General features: G+C 44.8%; 1 protein-coding gene across 1 annotated transcript in view; it reads right to left on the bottom strand.

Moving 5' to 3' along the window:
* The window catches only part of LOC124594131 (CCN family member 4), a 372,584-nt gene that overhangs the window by 98,149 nt on the left and 252,575 nt on the right, over positions 1-21,860 (bottom strand). The window contains exon 3 of the mRNA XM_047132491.1: positions 11,003-11,213. Within this exon, the coding sequence (XP_046988447.1) occupies positions 11,003-11,213 (211 nt within the window). The remainder of the gene's footprint in view (positions 1-11,002; positions 11,214-21,860) is intronic.

Below are 21,860 nucleotides of genomic sequence, written 5' to 3'. Positions count from 1 at the left end.
CAGTGTATATCCACCTTTCGCAGCAATGCAGGCTGCTATTCTCCCATGGAGACGATCGTAGAGATGCTGGATGTAGTCCTGTGGAACGGCTTGCCAAGCCATTTCCACCTGGCGCCTCAGTTGGACCAGCGTTCGTGCTGGACGTGCAGACCGCGTGAGACGACGCTTCATCCAGTCCCAAACATGCTCAATGGGGGACAGATCCGATGATCTTGCTGGCCAGGGTAGTTGACTTACACCTTCTAGAGCACGTTGGGTGGCACGGGATACATGCGGACGTGCATTGTCCTGTTGGAACAGCAAGTTCCCTTGCCGGTCCAGAAATGGCAGAACGATGGGTTCGATGACGGTTTGGATGTACCGTGCACTATTCAGTGTCCCCTCGACGATCACCAGTGGTGTACGGCCAGTGTAGGAGATCGCTCCCCACACCATGATGCCGGGTGTTGACCCTGTGTGCCTCGGTCGTATGCAGTCCTGATTGTGGCGCTCACCTGCACGGCGCCAAACACGCATACGACCATCGTTGGCACCAAGACAGAAGCGACTCTCATCGCTGAAGACGACACGTCTCCATTCGTCGCTCCATTCACGCCGGTCGCGACACCACTGGAGGCGGGCTGCACGATGTTGGGGCGTGAGCGGAAGACGGCCTAACGGTGTGCGGGACCGTAGCCCAGCTTCATGGAGACGGTTGCGAATGGTCCTCGCCGATACCCCAGGAGCAACAGTGTCCCTAATTTGCTGGGAAGTGGCGGTGCAGTCCCCTACGGCACTGCGTAGGATCCTACGGTCTTGGCGTGCATCCGTGCGTCGCTGCGGTCCGGTCCCTGGTCGACGGGCCCGTGCACCTTCCGCCGACCACTGGCGACAACATCGATGTACTGTGGAGACCTCACGCCCCACGTGTTGAGCAATTCGGCGGTACGTCCACCCGGCCTCCCGCATGCCCACTATACGCGCTCGCTCAAAGTCCGTCAACTGCACATACGGTTCACGTCCACGCTGTCGCGGCATGCTACCAGTGTTAAAGACTGCGATGGAGCTCCGTATGCCACGGCAAACTGGCTGACACTGACGGCGGCGGTGCACAAATGCTGCGCAGCTAGCGCCATTCGACGGCCAACACCGCGGTTCCTGGTGTGTCCACTGTGCCGTGCGTGTGATCATTGCTTGTACAGCCCTCTCGCAGTGTCCGGAGCAAGTATGGTGGGTCTGACACACCGGTGTCAATGTGTTCTTTTTTCCATTTCCAGGAGTGTATGTGTGTGGTCTTCGTAACTATACAGTACCTGCATACTAGCCTTCTGCAACGTTTCTTCCTGGTATGTGAAACCTCTATTCTCTTTTAGAACGGCAAAAAGTAATGAAGAGAACGAGTGAATAAAACCACTGACAAAGGGCTTCCTCTACAGTGCAACCTGTTTACTTTTAATTCTTTGCTGATGCTGCACAATGACTAATAACACGTTTCCGTTTCAAATTACCCATCGCTTTAAGTGTAAATGGTGGCAGCTGACACAGTCAAATGACCTTCTGATATCGATTCATAAAGTTGCTGAACCCTCTATGGCAGCATTTAAGTCTGCAGCAGGATTTCTAATGTTAAGCAAGTTACGAAGGAACATTTCGGAGCTTGGCTTTCTTGTCAGCTGACACTAACAGGCTACGTGCATTTACCATTAGCCTATAATTTCGACATACACTAAAATTTTCGCCAAGTATCTCATTTCTATCGGTTTTGGGCTTTCAACAGATTTCTGCACGTAGTGTATCTTGAACTCTGCAGCTTTTTGAAAGCGCTTCAAAGCCTGGCGCTTTGTTGTGAATTCTTCGCCAGTTAATGAGTTGGACGCTTGACACTCTGCCAAGTTGTGAACCTTTCTCTGAATCTTATACTGACACTTCCATGTCCCCTACAACTATTGTTATCTGGACTGGACTGAGAGTCACCTAATCTCAAAAGCCGTGTATGCAACTCAAAACACAGTGAGCTACCTGTTTAGCAGCCTATGAAGTGTAGTAAACACGCACTTAGAGGGCCATATAGTTCTCAGATCTATGGCGCAAATCTACGAAGTCGCAAGGCTGGATGATGAATCCTAGGGCTGAGGCCTGCCATCGGTATAGTCAAGTACCTCGGGTTCCTCGCCCAGAAACATCAGCATTATACACTACTGGCCTTTAAAATTGCTACACCAAGAAGAAATGCAGATGATAAACGGGTATTCATTGGACAAATATATTATACTAGAACTGATATGTGATTATATTTTCACGCAACATGGGTGCATAGATCCTAAGAAATCAGTATCCAGAACAACCACCTCTGGCCGTAATAACGGCCTTGATACGCCTGGTCATTGAGTCAAACAGAGCTTGGATGGCTTGTACAGGTACAGCTGCCCATGCAGCTTCAACGCGATACCACAGTTCATCAAGAGTAGTGACTGGCGTATTGTGACGAGCCAGTTGCTCGGCCACCATTGACCAGACGTTTTCAATTGGTGAGAGATCTGGAGAATGTGCTGGCCAGGGCAGCACTCGAACATTTTCTGTATCCAGAAAGGCCCGTAGAGGACCTGCAACGTGCGGTCGCGCATTATCCTGCTGAAATGTAGGGTTTCGCAGGGATCGAATGAAGGGTAGAGCCACGGGTCGTAATACATCTGAAATATAACATCCACTGTTCAAAGTACCGTCAGTGCGAACAAGAGGTGACCGAGACGTATAACCAATGGCACCCCATACCATCACGCCGGGTCATACGCCAGTATGGCGATGACGAATACACGCTTCCAAAGTGCGTTCACCGCGATGTCGCCAAACATGGATTCGACCATGATGATACTGTGAACAGAAACTGATTTCATCCAAAAAAATGACGTTTTGCCATCCGTGAACCCAGGTTCGTCGTTGAGTACACCATCGCAGGCGCACCTGTCTGTGATTTAGCGTCAGGGGTAACCGCAGCCATGGTCTCCGAGCTGATAGTCTATGCTGCTGAAAACGTCGTCGAATTGTTCGTGCAGATGGTTGTTGTCTTGCAAACGTCCCCATCTGTTGATTCAGGGATCGAGACGTGGCTGCACCAGCAGTTACAGCCATGCGGATAAGATGCCTGTCATCTCGACTGCCAGTGGCACGAGGCTGTTGGGATCCAGCACGGCTTCCGTATTACCCTCGTGAGCCCATCGATTCCATATTCTGCTAACAGTCATTGGATCTCGACCAACGCGAGCAGAAATATCGCGATACGATAAACCGCAATCGCGATATGGTACAATCCGACCTTTATCAAAGTCGGAAACCTGATGGTACGCATTTCTCCTCCTTACAAGAGGCATAGCAACAACGTTTCGCCAGGCAACGCCGGTCAACTGGTGTCTGTGCATGAGAAGTTGGTTGGAAACCTTCCTTATGTCAGCACGTTGTAGGTGTCGCCACTGGCGCCAACCTTGTGTCAATGCTCCGAAAAGCTAATCATTTGCATGTCAAAGCATCTTCTTCGTGTCGATTAAATTTCGCGTCTGTAGCACGTCATCTTCTTGGGTGGCAATTTTAATGGCCGGTAGTGTAATAGCAACACATTCGTTCGCAGAAGGCTACAATCGGACAGGTGACATGTCAAAATCGCCGCGCTGTTTCGTTGCAATGATCATGTTTACGAAAATAGAATGGATTAAGTGATGTTCTACTCAAACGGTATTTAGAGAGCCACCCAACTCCTGTTGAATTGTGACACCAGTGAAGTGAAATGATCAGCAGTTACTTCAGACTAGTATTATCGTTATCCTTTAGTTGCCTAGCAATGGTCATGGAGGACCTCCGAGTGACTTCTCAGACAACTACTCTATCCTGGCTAGGATTCTGAATCAGTAACATACAAAGTATCCAGTTTGAACGTTCATTCAAAGTGAGCATTAGAGAAATTGTGTATTTTATCCAGAGTCTCTACATTCGAGGAGAATGGTGTTTATTGTGATCGGAATAAACTTGGTGACTTGTATTTAGACTCTGATTTGTAGTTATGTAGCCATCTAGGAGAAACTAATATATTTTTGGTGTGTAATACAGCAGTCTGTAAGTGCTGTCAAAACGCTGATCTTGTGAAACTCCTCTGCTAGTCACTGGAATATCCAAAAATGTCCCCATAGCCCAGACGACAAGCATAATTTATTCCAACGTGTGCGACGATCTACAGTTGGTTGCGCTCTGTACACCCCCTCACCTCCCCCCCCTTCAACACTTTCAGTGAGGCCCCCTGTCATACACCTGAAGTGCACCCACTGTTACTTCACATCCCTTGCTGGCGTTTCTCTAAGGTGTGCCATTTCCCGCCGTACGCTTCAACGGCTAGCGATTAGTCGATTAGTAAACCCTTAATCTTTTATGTTTGCCACCTCTTGACACAGGACACAGAACGTTTCCAGCAATATGATGCCAGCCTCTCTAGCTCAGTTTAGGTTCGAGTGAAACGCATGGTACCTCGAACTTGTTGATTAGCGGGATCGGAATTTCACACTTATTTCTCCCTCGACCCTGTCTCCCCTGCAGAAGGCGCTTAGCCCTACCACTCACGCACAACTCACAGTCAAGTGAACGAGTAGTGATGGATCCCTTATTTCCTGTAAAGAAGACAGATATACGCAGTACCCAACTGTCAGTTCTGGAAACACTCACGCTCGCATCAGTTTCCAATCGTTTGGCAGCAGTCACAGCGATTTCCAGCTGCTTACGAACGTCAACTGTCTCATTCCGTGTTCGGCAGTACTTTCACAATGCGGGCTCATTGTGGGCTGTTCAATATTTTTCAGAACTTGGAAATAAGCCAGCCGATTCTCATTCAATTTCTGGATCTGCTGAGCCAAAAGTATTACTACTCCTTTTTACGAACTGAAGAAATTAGTACGCAAAACGAGATTTATACTAAGCCAACCGAAAAACCTGTGCAACAAATGTCCTGAGACTTTTTTGAGGTTAAAATTTCTAACAAACACGAAAGTAACTTTCATACACTGATCAGCCATATCATTATTACCACCGACCTACTATTGATTAAACCCGTCCACGCGATAGCAGCGTCGCCTAGCGAGGAATGACTGGTAGTCACATACACCCACGTTGCATGTAGCGTCAGTGCGCGTCCTGTCCGTGTGCAGAATGGGGAAGAAACCGATCGATCTGAGTTTGACCGAGGGCAGATTGTGATGGCCCGGAGGCTCTGCACGAGCATTTCGGAAATTGAAAGTATTTTAAACACGTGGCGAAACCAAGAACACCGCTACATCGGCAACTGTTAGTGATATGGGCACTGGATGTTGGCGCAATGACAGACGATTGCATGGTCTGATGAATCCCGGTACCTTGTTCATCATGCCGATTGGAAATCTTGAAATCGTCGTCTTCCAAAGAACACCTCCTCGACACATGTACAGCTCAACGAAGGCAAGCTCGCGGCGGCTCCTTTACGCTCTGGGGAACATTTACGGGGCCATCCATGGGTCAAGTGGAGCTTGTGCAAGGCTCCATAATGGCCAAGAATTATCTTACACTGTTTGCAGACCACCTACATCCCTTCGGATCGGTCATGTTCCCGACGGCCGTGGCTTTTTTCAACAAAATAATGCGCCATGTCACAAGGCCAGCTGTTTGATAGAATGGTTCGAGGAACACGGTCGCGAGTTACAGTTGATGTGCTGGCCCCCAACCTTGCCAGATCTGAACCCGATCGAACACATGTGGCATCTGATTGAACGTGGTGTCGGACCTCGTCACCCCCCACCCCTCCTCGGAATTTACGGAAATTAGGTGACTTGCGTCTGCATATGTGGTGCCAGCTCTCTCCAGCGGCCATGAAGGCCTCATTGCTTCCATGTCACGATACGCCGCCGCTTTTATCCGTGCCGAAGATGGACATACCAACTATTAGACAGGTGGCCATCATTTTCTGGCTAACCAGTGTATTAGATAAATGCTGATAATATTGATTCCTGTTGAAAGGGAAAACTAGATGTATTACTACATGATAGTTACACGTATATATGCTACAGTAACTAAATCACTAATTACTTCGAAATAGGATATGCACAAGACTCCTATCTTTCGAAAATTCTCAAAAATGTATGTTGATTCCCATTGATATTGACTGAAATTTGGAGTGAAAGACTCTTAGAACAGTAACTGTAAATCACGAACGCCGAAGTAATTTGTGCACGTCAGTAGGAACCCACGAAAAATTCTCAAAATATACATTTGGAAATTCTGAAAAATATACCTGTTTCTAGAGTAGTTATACAGTGAGATTACGGAACGTGTGATCTGGATACGGATTCCCTTGCTAGAAGTTTATAAAAAACAAAAATTAAGTTTACAGTTGACTACATAGTAAGAGTTTTCCATACACTGGCAAATGCTAGAAAATACATAATATATCGCGATGTACTGACACAATCAGGGAAAGATTATGTGGAACTGACTCGAGGAGTGAAATATTAGTATCTATAATTTGTAATTGGGCACGAGTCTGGCACACGTGGAATCAAAGCAAGAAAAATTCGGAAGTCAGCTTCTATGTGTAGATAAAAATGAGAATTGTACGGATTTTACTAGCTAAATTTGTGACACCGTCTACTCTGATGAGCCGAAAGGGAGCATTGCAGCATCGGTTTATCACACTCAAAACTGCGAAAACTGTGGAGCGCCAATAGCGCTTGTGTTCCGCCTCGGGCGACTAACAGTTCGTATGTGCTTTTAGACGTGATGTTGTAGTTAGTGGTGAGTCCTGGCAAAATCTACGTTTCTTCTCATGTTGCCCTTAGATTAGGAGACCCAGCTCCACTTCACTTCCGGAAATTCGGCACATATACCCTCCAAAATCTACGTGTGCGTAGGTGAGAAGAAACATTCTGGATGAGTAGGCAGGCAACTGTAAGTAAAATGTTTAGAATTTGTGAGTCTGGTAAGTAAAATAAATAATCTACTAAAGATGGGTGTAATTTAAAAGAGGAAAGAGATATGGGCAATAGCTAAGATACTGCAGAAACAATAAAGGTTTGTTTTAAAATTAATGTCTGTATGTACGCCCAGACCAACATACTTGACAGACATCACCTCTGGAACACTTATAATGATATGAATATAAGAGCAGCTGCTCAACAGATAACGGCTAAAACATGCTGGGGCAGTGAAACGGGCGATTTGGCAGCACTGGAAATAGCATGCTACCTTACGAATCAGATAACGCGAGTGATGTTATCTGACAACAAACCTTTTCCAGTGACCCTGATATCGATTTTGAATTGAGATGGCGTCATGGACCGGTGAACAACGCGATGCTGACATGAAGGTGTTTTACAGAAACAACTACACCTCCATTGCCACTTTTGTTCCTTGCTTACTACAGTCTTGCACGTCATGCCCCAGGCCCGGAGGCACATCGTATCAATGTGTGGGTGCAGAACATTGAAGAAACGGTTAATACGATGCGAAAGAGTGGTCGAAGTTGCAAATCGCGTGTGCATACCAAAAGGATGTTGCAAAAGCGGAAGAAGCCTTCAGCCCCGTCCAGGAGTTCTGCACCCAAGTACCTTCACATATCTCACCCCAGTGAATGGCGAATATTACGCCAGGAACAGCAACGCATATAAAATTCAGATAGAGCAAAAACAGAATGTGGATGACATTCCAAAGAGACTATGCGTTTGCGGGGAATGTCGGAACAAATGAACGACAACCCAGGCCTGTGCGGCAGTCTCATCGACAGCGATGGGGCCAATATTGTGTTAAGCTTTGTTATCAAGGTAACTTTTGATACTGGTCACAGTGAAAATGCTGCAATTTTTTGTGAAACGCCACTTGACAGTCATAAAGTGCTAATGTGGAATAGCGTATCATCGACTGGAATCACAGGGCCTTTGTACTTATTCAGACGACTGCAGCAGTGTTACTACTGTGAACCATATCCCAGCGCGACAGCTTGCTGATCCTGTAACTGCAAACACAATAGCTCACGGCATTCCACTAACGCAGTACACAACGTCTTTCCTGGTCAACTAAAATTCAGAGAACGGGGACACTCTCTAGCCTTCAAGATCCCCTGACTTTTCAGCGTGTGATATCTACCTTTGGAATCACCTGAAACTTCAGATTTTACGATGTAACCCACCACACACCATCAAGGAACTTTTTAAGGATCCGGTTGGGGAGGAACTTAAACAAATTCCAGTGACAGTCCAGGTATATGTGATGCGCAACTTCTGTAAAAGAACTGTGTTTGAAGGAAAATGGCGACCACCTAAGTTTTCAAGTCCTAATATCGTGCCGGACCCCCTTTTGCCAGGCATAGTGCCGAAATTCGGAGTGGCATGGAGTCAACAGGTCGTTCGACGTTCCCTGCAGAAATGTGAGTCATGCTGACTCTATGACCATCCATAATTGCGAAAGCCTTGCCGACGCAGAGATTTGTTCGTTAATTGACCTCTAGACTGTGTCCCATAAATGTTCTATGTGATTCATGTCGGGCGATCAGAGTAACCAAATCACTCGGTCTAAATGTCGACAATGTTCTTCAAACTAAACTCGAGCAACAGTGACATTGTGCCGTGTCATCCATAAAAGTTCCATCGTTGTTTTGGGAACCTACAGTCAATGAATGGCTTCAAATGGTCTCCAAATAGCCGAACCTAACCATTTCCAGTCTGTGATAGGTTCGGCTGGACCAGACCACCCAGTCCAGTCCCACACTATTATGGAGCCACTGCCATGTTGCACAGTGCCTTGTTGACAACTTGTGTTCACGAATTCGTGGAGTCTGCGCCGTACCATAAGGTCTTAGCAGCTGATATCCGCACTCATCTGACCAAGCCACGGAGTTCCAGTCGTCTAGGGCGCAGTCGATGTCGTCACGAGCCCAGGAGACGCGCTACAGATGATGCAGTGCTATTAGCAAAGGCATTCGCGTCGGTAGCCTGCCGCCACAGCCCATTAATGCCGCATTTCGCCACACTATCCCAAAGGATATGTTCGCCACGTTCGCCGTACGTCCCACATTGATTTCGGCGGTAATTTCAGGCAGTGTTGCTTGTCTGTTAGCACTGACAACTCTACACAAGCGCCGCTGCTCTCAGTCGTTCAATGAAGTCCGTTGTCTGTGGTGAGAAGTGATGCCTGAAATTTAGTTTTTTCGGCACACTCTTGACATTTTGGGTCCCGGAATATATCGCTAGCTCCAACTATCTGTTGCGGTATCAGACACCAAATATGGCGAATTGAAACTCGGCGAGAACTTTCCAAATGATTTATTCACTTCCACTACAATGCTCCGTTCACCTCAGTCTGCGTCACATGGCGCTGCAGTGCTGAGGAAGCAACCCAGCGGCCTGTGCAACGCAACGGTCTGTCGTGCCGGCCTTGGCTGGCCCACTGAGTTGCAATGAAGTCAGGATGGCTGCATCAGCAGCTGACTCAATGCTGCTCAGTGTCAGCTGTGGGCGGCCAGCTGCATCCTTCTCCTCACTGGAGTGGCTGAGATCGCGGCGACCAACAAGTGCTCACTATCTAGTGTTCGTGTCCATGGCCCTCGCCTTGGAAGTCTGTGGAGTGTGTCGGGAGCCGAGACGAGTGCACACGATAGCGAACCGAAGAGAGGACAGCCACTGGCTGGCTAAGGACCCCACGTCGGCCTCAGAGGGTCGAACCAACGAGTCGCTGTGGACTGGGACGCTGTCGCCCCATCTGTTGCTGCGTGTAGCGCGGCGATGTGACACGCTCCGCCGTGGGGGGAGCTGCCACACTTGAATCAATCTCGTTAGAAAATGGCACCTGTTTATAATCGGCTGTGCACCTCTGTTTTGCCAAGCACGCCGGTTCGCATCATGTACGCATAACACTTAGGTTATCTAGTGGCCCCCTTCTGCCTGTGACTTGCGCCATTGAAACTGCTGTCTGCGCCCTCTGCAGCAGTTCTACGCCCCTGTGGCCTCTATTTTGCTTCGCAACTGCTGGTATGCGTAACTTATTGCAATCCGGCCCGCACCTGGCTGTAACTCGTGCTCCGAATATTGCACAAAACTAACTTTCCCTATCCTAAACGGTGGTGCCACTACATATCATTCTGCATTCGAAGTCTGCGGCCACAAACACGTCGGAAACCATTCCACATAAATCACCTGATTAAAAATGATATCTCCGCTGATGCATTGCCCTTTTGGGTACCCAATAATACCGCCATTTGTGTATGTGCATATCACTGTCGCATGACTTTTATCACCTCAATATAAATTGCAAGCATTGTAAACCCGTATTGTATTGTTTTTTTTTTTTTTTTTTTTTTCCTTTATACCACTGTGAAAAGAACTGTACCGCTGATGGAGGTTTCAGAGTCTCCTGTTTCACTTCTGCATCTGCCAATTACAGACTCATTTTCTTCCCCAAACGTGAAATCATATTTAGCAGTAGAGCAAAACCAATTGGACTATTTTTCATGTGCCGCAAGTACACTTCAGTATGCTTTTTTCCAGTCTGTGTCGCCTGGCAACCAAGAACTGTAGCAGGTCGATTGATTCACGGATCCAGTTCAAATGGCTCTGAGCACTATGCGACTTAACTTCTGAGGTCATCAGTCGCCTAGAACTTAGAACTAATTAAACCTAACTAACCTAAGGACATCACACACATCCATGCCCGAGGCAGGATTCGAACCTGCGACCGTAGGGGTTGCTCGGTTCCAGACTGCAGCGCTCAGAACCGCACGGCCACTCCTGCCGGCACGGATCCAGTTATATGGTCCTTTACGAGTATAGCGATTTTGCGACTATGACAAGTGGGGCGTGAAGATGACATCAATGTAATGCCGAAACTGGTAGCACATAGGAGTTCATAAAATAAAATGAGCTTCTACGAAACATACGGCTGTTGGTAAATTATTGCATCAAGAACTTCAATATGCCTTCGTTGCGGTGCAGTGGATGACGAGTGGGCAGAGCAGTGCAGAGTGGCTCACCCTGGCAGACGCCGGTGGAGGCGGTGCGGTGCGGGTACTGGCAGACGAGGCCGCGCCGCTCGTCGCAGAGGGCGGTGCCGTCGCAGGCGTCGCCCTGCTGGCGCGCACACACGGCGCAGCAGCCGCAGCCGTCGCGCACCAGCGACACGCCGGCCGGGCACGACGGCGGCCGCGGGCCGCACTCGCACGGGTACGAGCAGTGCGACCGGATCTGCAACACGCAGCGCGCCTCGCATTAACTCTACACAGTGGCAATCCACTGCTGCTGCTCCTGGCTAGCGAGAGAGGAAATTCCTATTCTGTACAACGTATTTTATATTGCGGCCATCCGAAGCTGTTGAAAGGCGTAATGTTAAGAATTCCGCTGACAGCTGGGATGCTTGTTATATTGATACACAACCGGTTTCGCGGCCTAAAGCCGCATCATCAGGTTTAACCTACATGGTACAGAGTAGTACACTGTGGTGTCCGTACTGTGTAAGACCTTCGGTACACACACCATCAGATTATTTGACTTGTGGCTCTGACAAAGTAGGCGAGTGTCAGCAATATGTCTCGCGGTCTTATCGTGGCGTGTTTATCTTCTGCCGTTAGGTCAGACGATATAAATGCCACTTGCACGCTTAGAGTAGCAGATTGACGGTGACCAACTTTAAACAGAACTTCATTAATTTTCACATACATTTATTAAAATAATAACAATCATAAACCTTACTTAACTTGATTCTGGATTCTATTTACAATTGACAATCTGAAGTTCCTTTGGTCTTGGTACGTTAATCTTATTCTCACATGTATCTGATACTTGACAAAATTGTACAGTTCTCATCATGGCTATGTACAGGAATATGATAATCTTATTAGGCGCAGACTGAAACTTGACTACAGACTAAGGCAGACTGACTAATCGGAGGTCTGTACACTCGTTATAATACCTCAAGCGTTCAGGTATCACTGCGCGCGTATGATCCGCGAGGAGGAAAGGTTCTACGTTAGCAGCAATCTCATTGGCTGCTTACATATTAATACGCGGATTGGCGGAAGCAGAATTTGGTCCGTCTCTAAGACAGCGCGGACACGAACGAGCGCTGCGCCTTTGCTGTTGTGCTTAGCGGGGCGCGCTCTAGTGGGAAAGTTGTGTACGCGCTGACTACGCGGAACTATGTACACAACACTCACCTTTTGTCCATATTGAACTTAATAAAAGTCATATCTAAAATATACCAACAATCTTATAAGGATGAAACTAAGTTAAAAATGCATTTTTATGATGAACCATGCCGTGGAAAAGATTGTAGGTATCTCTATTACCGTTTAAAATTTGTAGCGTTAGGGCCGTTTCTAAAAGTATTTGTATGGAGTGTAGCCATGTATGGAAGTGAAACGTGGACGATAAATACTTTAGACAAGAAGAGAATAGAAGCTTTCGAAATGTAGTGCTACAGAACAATGCTGAAGATTAGATGAGTAGATCACACTAATTAGGAGGTATTGAACAGAATCGGGGAGAAGAGAAATTTGTGGCACAACTTGACTATAAGAAGGGATCGGTTGGTAGGACATACTCTGAGGCATCAAGGGATCACCAATTTAGCATTGGAGGGCAGCGCGGAGGGTAAAAATCGTAGAGGGTCACCAAGAGATCAATACACCAGACAGGTTCAGAAGGATGTAGGTTACAGTAGGTACTGGGAGATGAAGAAACTTGCACAGGATAGAGTAGCATGGAAATACATCAAACCAGTCTCTCGACTGAAGATCACAACAACAGCAACAGTGCGATATAACGCTAACAAGTGGCTGTTATACGTTTTTTGTGGCAAAATGAAACAGCAAAGAACAACTGTGTGTATACAGCTAGCAAAAACGTAAGATAATATCACTGTTCCGCCTCGAGATGACTCGAAACTGAATGACGCACGTAATTCTTTTATTGGAAATCTTACTGACATAAATAGTCACAGTTCTCTGGAAAAGTCCAACACGGGTGACGTAAGGGTGAAGAAAATATGGCTTTCTCCTTTTTTATGAAGCATTTTTAAATTTTCTGAGGGGTTTGCCCTACTGTGTCCCGCTTTGCTCTTAACTGCGTTTTTGTTGCAGATCCGTGTTATTTAAGTTAAGGTGTTCTCGGAGTCTTTTCTGAAATGAACTACCAGTTTGCTATGTACAGTCGTGGACAAAACGAGCGAGACCCCTCGCTTTTTCGTTATGTTGAGCCACACAGCTTTAAAGTCTGCTACACAGCATAACAGGCAAGGCAACGAAGTGCTACCAACATATTATGTACAGGCGTGAAATTGAAGAACTATCCGAATTTTGTCGGACTCTTTTCAATCATGTGTAAGACTATATTAATGCTGATTAGTGTGTTAAACACAACACGTAAATATAAGATATAAATGAAAGAAGAAACGCTAATTAGTATGATCTGTACTAATAAAAATGAATTTCTGCTTATCGATATAATAACTGTTTTAGTAAGACAAAGTACCCCACATCGTTAAGAATTAGGAATATATTACGTGCATCCGGCCGCGAAAAGGTCTGTGCCACCGTTCAGACCAGTCATACTGGATTACCGTTGCTGACCTACCATGAAAGTGTGCAAATTTAGCAATGCGTTAAGATTCATAACGAAATTCAGTTAGAAATCATTCAGTGCCAAAGTCAATTCAGTTATTGACAGAAGCGGAAAAAGTAGGCAGTAACACGTATGAAAGTTTCATATTGACATCCACAGGGCGCCAGTACAGAATAAAGGTAACAATAAAACGTATTGGGGGTGCGAGAATTTCTTAAAATTGCTTTACTGGTAGTCTATCTGGCCTCCATCGAGATTAGAAGCGAAAACAAACCAGACCTCCCTTGCAGTAGCAAACACCTTTCACTACACTAGCAGACAACCCAGGCAAACAGTCCCCTATTATTACCCCAGACATGAATAAGCCGGCAATTTCGCGATGAAAATGGCAAAATGATGCAGTTTCCGTTGCGCAGAGCTTTCTGGACTGAAAACAGTCTAACAAAGTTCGGATAGTTTTTCAATTTCACGCCTGTGCATGGTATGTTGGTAGCACTTGGCCGCCTTGCCTGTTATGCTGTGTAGCAGACTTTAAAGCCGTGCGGATCAGCATAACGAAAAGGCGAGGGGTCTCGCTCGTTTTGTCCACGACTGTACATTTGTTAGGAGAATTACTGCCTGCGACACAGTACATACCCACTTCTTTATAGTCATTTACACAGCTTTTCCCTTATATCTGAGTTCACTACCTAGGTGCTTCACAAAATCTTAAAATACTTTACAAAAAAGGAGAAAGGCATATTTTGAATGCAGTGGAAAGTAGAAATTTTTCGAGAAAAAAAATTGACAGTTGACTTTGAATAAGCGTTCAGACTTAAAGCCGCACAGTGTTCTACTAGACTGATTTTTTAAACGATTAAGTATTATTATGTAATAAAATTCATTATTATTCTGACTTGTAAAGGGAGCAACCCAGCGCTCCTTGTCACGATTACAAGATGTCACACAGTCCACAAGATAGTCTTACTTCCGCTAGCCTGTTACTCCGTCTTAGTCACTTCACCGGGCTGCTTCTACCCTTCGCCACTCTGGTCTGCTTTGCTGTCACACTTGTAAGGAAGTACCACCTTTTACGTTTCCACCCAGTAATTCTCAACGTGCTACCACTAGCCACGTTAGGAGTGACTATTTTTTATTGCCAGTCCTGCTTTTTTTTTAATTTTGGGGTTGTCTCTCCACATAATACACCTAACATCGTGTAAGCCTCAGCGAAAATACATAACTACCACAATACAACATGGCATGGACTCGAATAATGTCTGAACAGCAGTTTGCAAGGTATCCCAGATATGCGCAATAATGTTCATGTCTAGGGAATTTCGTGGCCAGCGGAAGCGTTTAAATTCAAAAGAGTGTCCGTGGAACAGCTCTGTAACAATTCAGGATGTGTGCCGTATCGCACTGTACTGCTGGTATTGTCCAATTGACATGAATGGATGCAGGTGATCAGACAGGATACTCATGTACCTGTCACCTGTCGGAGTCGTATCTAGACGTAGCAGACTGCACACTTTCCACACCATTACAGAGCCTCCACCAGCTTGAACAGTCCTCTACTGACACGCAGGATCCATGGATTGATGAGGTTGTCTCCATACCCGTACACGTCCATCCGCTCGATACAATTTGAGATGAGACTCGTCCTACTAGACAATATGTCCCCAGTCGTCAACAGTCCAATGTCAATGCTGATGGGCCCAGGCGAGGCGTAAGGCTTTGTCTCTTGCAGTCACCAAGGCTACACGAGTGGGCCTTCGGCACCGAAAGCCCATATTGATGATTTTTCGTTGGTTGGTTCGCATGCTGGCACTTGCTGATGGCCCATCATTGAAATCTGCAGCAATTTGCTGAAGGGTTGCTCTTCTGTCTCATTGAATGATTCTCCTCAGTCGTCGTTGGTCCAGACCTTGCAGGATCTGTCGTAGATTTGATGTTTACCGGATTCCTGATATTCTCAGTACACTCGTGAAATGGTCGTACGGGAAAACCCCACTTCATCGCTACCACGGAGATGTTGTGTTCTATCACTCGTTCGCCGACTATAACGGCATGTTGAAACTTACTTAAATCTCGATAACCTGCCATTGTAGCAGAAGTAACCGATCTAACAATTGCGCCAGACACCTGTTGACTTATAAAGGCGTTGCCGATCGCAGCGCCGTATTCTGCCTGTTTACATAACTCTGTATTTGAATACGGATGCCAATAGCAGTTTCTTTGGCACTTCAGTGTATTTGTACAACTTCTCAGATAACTAGTTCCGGCTAGAGGCTACCATCAAATTTTAGTGTGAAAGTAGGACGTTATGCATTGCAGCGGTGCGTAACCACAACGTGTCGCTACACACAAAGCCAGAAGAAAAAAATTTGCCAGTTGCTAGTAGAACTCGCGCTTTCAGTGTTCCGTACAAACTTAATTGTCTATACAGGCAGTTCATCTAACCCGGGAATCGAAAATCCCGACTATTATTGCCTCTTATCGACATTGATACTGGCAGGTCTGAAGTAGGATAACAGATAACAAGAAAAACATTTGTTTCCCGTGACGTAATTACTAATTGACAGTTTTCTGATTTTTTCCCTTACGTTACTGTGACATCTTGCTTCCTGCCAAATTTCATTATTTTAGGTCAAGGGAAGTAACCTGTTGATTTTAATGAGTGAGTCTGCGAATATTGAAATACGGCTGTATCTTTTGGTTTCATTTACTTAGAAACTTACGTTTACTACACCAACAAAGAAATATAGGCAATATGCTACACAAATTTCAGCTTGATACGTCTACTCATTGCTGAGGAAAGTAGGTGTTATCAGGTGAATTGACAGACAGTCGGATAACAAATGACTAAAATTTTTTTTCGGGCAGTGTAATTACAAATTAACAATTTTAGGATTTTTTCCTTTAGTCGTATTGTAAAATCTTTCTTACTGTCAAATCTCATGATTCTAGGCCAACGGGGAATGTATTGTAGGTTTTTACGTGTGAGTTTAAGCATATCAAAATATGTGGCGTCTTTTGAGTGTATGACTTAGAAGCTTCAGTGCCACAGGGAACGGTAGATGTTAATATGTGACACAAGGTTATATTTGATACGTCTACACGTTCCTGAGAAGACATATTTTCAATTGTCGGACACACAGGCGGACAACACAGTGTGATCCTACGAGGGCTCCATTTTTGCTGACTGAGTTACAGATCCCTAAAAAGAACATCTACAAGGACCAAAATTGCTTTTACGTAGACTTCACTGGTAGTAAATTCTAAATAATTTTTAAGTGTAAAAGTAGTAATGTGTTTGGAATGTTGTCTTCAGTCACTTACTTTTATAATAGACGTCAGAGTTTGTATTATTTCCTTGATTTATAATGGTTCTTTCTTGGGTATAACGTGTCTGTAGCTCTAACCATTACTTACGTCTACACGTTCCTGAGAAGACATATTTTCAATTGTCGGACACACAGGCGGACAACACAGTGTGATCCTACGAGGGCTCCATTTTTGCTGACTGAGTTACAGATCCCTAAAAAGAACATCTACAAGGACCAAAATTGCTTTTACGTAGACTTCACTGGTAGTAAATTCTAAATAATTTTTAAGTGTAAAAGTAGTAATGTGTTTGGAATGTTGTCTTCAGTCACTTACTTTTATAATAGACGTCAGAGTTTGTATTATTTCCTTGATTTATAATGGTTCTTTCTTGGGTATAACGTGTCTGTAGCTCTAACCATTACTTAATTTTAGTTGCTGCTAATACTTTTTTCATTTTCTCAGTTTATTCTCTTCCATTCTGTAATAGTTCTATTGCAATTATTAGTCTCTCATTTAGTTCATTAATCACCCATCTCTTCAGTTTAAATTGTTCATAACAAAAATCACCATCAGTATCACTTTAGCGAATTTCAATCTAATTGTAGCTTCCTACGATAATCACTACCAGTATCACTTTAGTAAATTTCATTTTAATTCTAGCTTCCTACGATAATCTATTAATTATTAAGCTTATTCTCTCTGCTGGCAGCATCGGCCTCTTAAATCACTCCCCTTTCCCTTATTTCCACCCTAACCTGTTTCAAATACGCTAATTACATTTCTCCTCTTACGTCATAGGATACACAGTGACACACAGCCGTCACTATTATTTGTCATATTCTCCTTGCACCGAATACCACTAATCCATTTTCTATACTCCCGCAACCTCAGGAAATCTCTTGCAGTCGCCTTTCTTTCGGCACTCGCGGAGTCACAAACAGGGCGCGCAAAATCTCGGACACCCCTGTGTTATGTCACTTGGCGGAAGCACCGGCCAGTGCCCCTCGCGGCAGGTAGTGCCTAACAAAGGGACAAACAAGTCTGCCACCCTACTCCAGGCTGCTCAGCTGAACGCGTCAGAACTTTTAGCAGCTCACTACAACATCCAGTCTTTACCTGCACATTACGAAGAACTTAGCCTCCTCTTCAACCAACTAAACTACCACGTAATCCTCTTATCTGAAACGTGGTTGAAACCACATATATCAACTGCATCTATTCATCTCCCAGGGTACACATTTCTTAGGGCAGACAGATCAAAAAAGCGAGGTGGCGGGGTCGGCGCGTATATACGAACAGATCTCAAAGCGAAAGTCTTATGTACGTCAAATCCTGCTGAAGAAAAAGAGGCTGAATTCATGATCATTGAAATAAATATACAAAGTCGGAAATTCTTGACTGGCGTCGTGTACAAGCCGCCAAAAATAAACTCAATGAGTTCCTTCCAGTCGAAATTACATTCACTCCAGTGTCAATACGAACATGTCATCGTAATGGGTGACTTGAACGTAGACCTGCTAAGAGACACTCCCTCCGCAATAAACCTAAGAAGATTGTTTAGTTGCAATAGCATGAACATTCTTCCATTACAACCTACACACCATACGGCGCACAGTCATACTCTTATAGACGTAATCGCAACGAAACAGACTGACAAAGTAAGAGATGTTGGTCAAACATCGGCCCCTGGCCTCTCAGCACATGATGTAATATTCCTGGCCTACTCTGTGCAGCCCCCAAGGATCAAATCGCGTTACATAACTTGTAGGAACATGAAACGTATTGACCTTGACGCTCTAACAGCCGATTGCTCAGAAATCTCATGGCATCAAATAATCAGAGAACCTACAATCGACGGCAAAATTAATGAACTTGGTGATAAACTCACTGCCCTCTATGACAAACATGCACCTGTGCGCACAATCCGTGTAAGAAAATCTCCTGCTCCATGGCTGACAGCTGAATTACGTCAAATGATGACTAATAGGGATGCTGCCCACAGGCGTTTCAAGGCAGATCCGAAACCCGAGCGTTTTGGAGAATACAGAAAGCTACGGAACAGAGTGAAACAATGCATTCGCAATGCTAAAATCAGGCACGCTCGCTCCCTTGTATGCAGCGATCTGACGCCCACGACTCTATGGACTCTATGGACTCCGTAGCTTGGGGGTCGGAAAGGCAAAATCGGAAACTACTTTTCATGTGTCAGCTAACGAATTAAATGAATTCTTCTCTGCACCTCTGAATACCAGCACGGCTGATAATTACCGTCCACAAGAATCCCCAAACAGGATAACTGACAACGATAGCTTCCATCTAAAACATGTAACAACAAATACGGCAAGAAAAGCAATAATGAGAATCTCTTCTGATGCAATAGGCAACGACAGTATCAGTATAACCATGATTAAGAATGTTGCCGATATCTTAGTACCTGTCTTAACTGACATATTTAATTTTTCCCTCGTGAACGGAATATACCCCACTGCATGGAAAAGAAGCATAATTCGACTGATCCCTAAGATCGAAAACCCGCAACTGCCTGGTGATTACCGACCAATTAGCATACTGCCTGCTGTTTCCAAAGCACTCGAATATATTGTTCATGACCAAATCACTGAACACTTGCATGAATTCAGCCTGTATGACAAATTTCAATCCGGTTTCCGTAAACATCACAGCACAAACACTGCTCTAATTAAAGTAACAGATGACCTGAAATGTGCCATCGACAATCGAAAGGCAACAATATTGACGCTACTGGACTTCAGCAAAGCTTTTGACACTGTTAACTTTGACATATTGTTCAGAAAAATGCAACAGCTTAATTTCTGTGATAGTGCAATGAGATGGTTTGAAAGCTAGTTAAAAGACAGACAGAAATGTGTTGTCTGCGTAAATGAAAAATCTTCCTGGAAACATGTTTCCTCGGGAGTGCCACAAGGATCAGTCTTAGGACCACTTTTGTTTTCTTTATATGTCAACGATATTTCGTCGGTTCTGTCCTCCTGTAAATATCATTTTTATCCCGACGACCTCCAGCTCTACCTAAGCGTCAGACCTGAAGACGTAAACACTGCAATCGCTCAGATGAATGATGATCTGTCTTCGGTAGTGACATGGGCGAAAAGCCTGGGGCTTAAACTAAATGCAAAAAAGACGCAAGTAATCTTAATAGCCCATCAGAAATTAATAAGTTCAGATTTCCGCGAACGGCTACCTCCTATTCTACTCGACGGTACTCCAATACCATATCAGAAAACAGTGAAGAACTTGGGTGTAACTTTGGATGAGCATCTCAACTGGGCGGAGAATACAGTCGCAGTGTGCCGAAAGACGTCTGCTCGTCTCTACGTTCTCAAAAAGTTTCGGAACATATTTCCACAGGACTTGAAACGCCAGCTCGTGCAAGCACTCGTTCTACCGAACCTCCACTATTGTGTTGTGATTCAACAAGGCACGAGTAGTGAAAACAATAGACGGCTAGAGCTAACCATGAATGCCTGTGTGCGTTACACCTGCAACATTCGCCGATATGATCATGTTAGTGCTTCATACGCCGAGCTAAAGTGGTTGCGGCCGGACAAATTACGTGACTACCACACTCTATGTCTACTTCACAGACTCCTCGTCGCGCAAGCACCCCAGTACCTTGCTTCAGAGATTAAAAACCTGTCATGCCATCATAATCGAAACACGAGGTCACTCTTATTTGGTATCCTAACTGTGCCCACTCACAAAACAAAAACTTTTGCAAACTCCTTCTCAGTTGCCGCTGTCCGCCTCTGGAACAAACTGCCCCTTATCTTGCGCAAAATTCAATCTCCTGCTGCTTTTAAGAAGAAGTTGAAGCATTTCCTACTATCATCCTCATAAAGTTCTCCACAAAATTAATGTACCAGGCCAATCCTCTCATCTGTCAAATAGCAAAGCTAGCGTCTTCTATCTTGCTCCTGAGATGCCTTCCCCTTCATCTATCTCTATTAGCTAGGCAATCTTCTTTTCCTTTATATTTCCTTAATTATGTTTCATCATGTCTATTCTTCTTCTCCCTTCACCATGAGTCTCCCTCATACTCCCTGCTGCCAGCACTCCTATTTAAAATTTCTCTCTTCAATAATGTCTAATTATAACAGTACTTATGATCTACGAATATAAACTCTGTATGTATGTATTTTTCCAGGTGTACCTTTCTAATTGTTTATTTCACTTTTTGTACTAGATGTAGTTTAACATGCCTACTAAAACGTATGAATGTAAAATAAGTAGAATGCCTGGTTAGATGTAAGAGAGGGCCTGATGGCCCTAATCTTGCCAGGTTAAATAAATAAATAAATAAATATTTTTCTACATGAATTTAGTAGTTTGAACTTTTATTGTTCAGCTTTGTGAACTAATGATATGATGACTTGAGCTCCAACGTAAGCTAGAATTTCCGATATATGAGTGACGGAGAGAGTACTATATTGCTTGACTCATCTTAGAACGTGCCAGTTGCACTTTATTCCAAAATTTCCATTTTTAATTTTAGTTGATGTTTGCATGCGATTGTGACTTAACGATCTCTGTCGTCGCAAACCATTTCCAATTAAGAGAATACTTTATTCGTCGAGTCACGTACAGGTGAATTTATACACTCATTTTTTCCGTCGCCAGTACGCGAATGGAATTTATAAGTAGGCCGAAAATACTGGTGAAATGTTTGTCATGCACTGTACAGTGACTTGAGGAATATTTGTGTAGGATAGGCATACTGGGATACGTGTTATGGTTGGCTTGCGTCAGCCTTTCTTTATTTGTTTAGACATGTGTATGGATGGCAGTCAGCTTGCGTCGAACAACGTAACTGCGAAATTTTTTATCATTTAGGTCCTTTCGTTCTTACGATTGTCTAACGTAGACGGAACAGCATTATAAAAAGGTGTAAGGAGAAAAAGGAACATTGAGGCACAACGTTCCGCTTAC

This window comes from Schistocerca americana, chromosome 1 (genome assembly GCF_021461395.2).
Source record: "Schistocerca americana isolate TAMUIC-IGC-003095 chromosome 1, iqSchAmer2.1, whole genome shotgun sequence".
NCBI lineage: Eukaryota > Metazoa > Arthropoda > Insecta > Orthoptera > Acrididae > Schistocerca > Schistocerca americana.
Note: the sequence above shows the minus strand (reverse complement) of the source record. Positions and strands in the feature narration are given on the sequence as shown.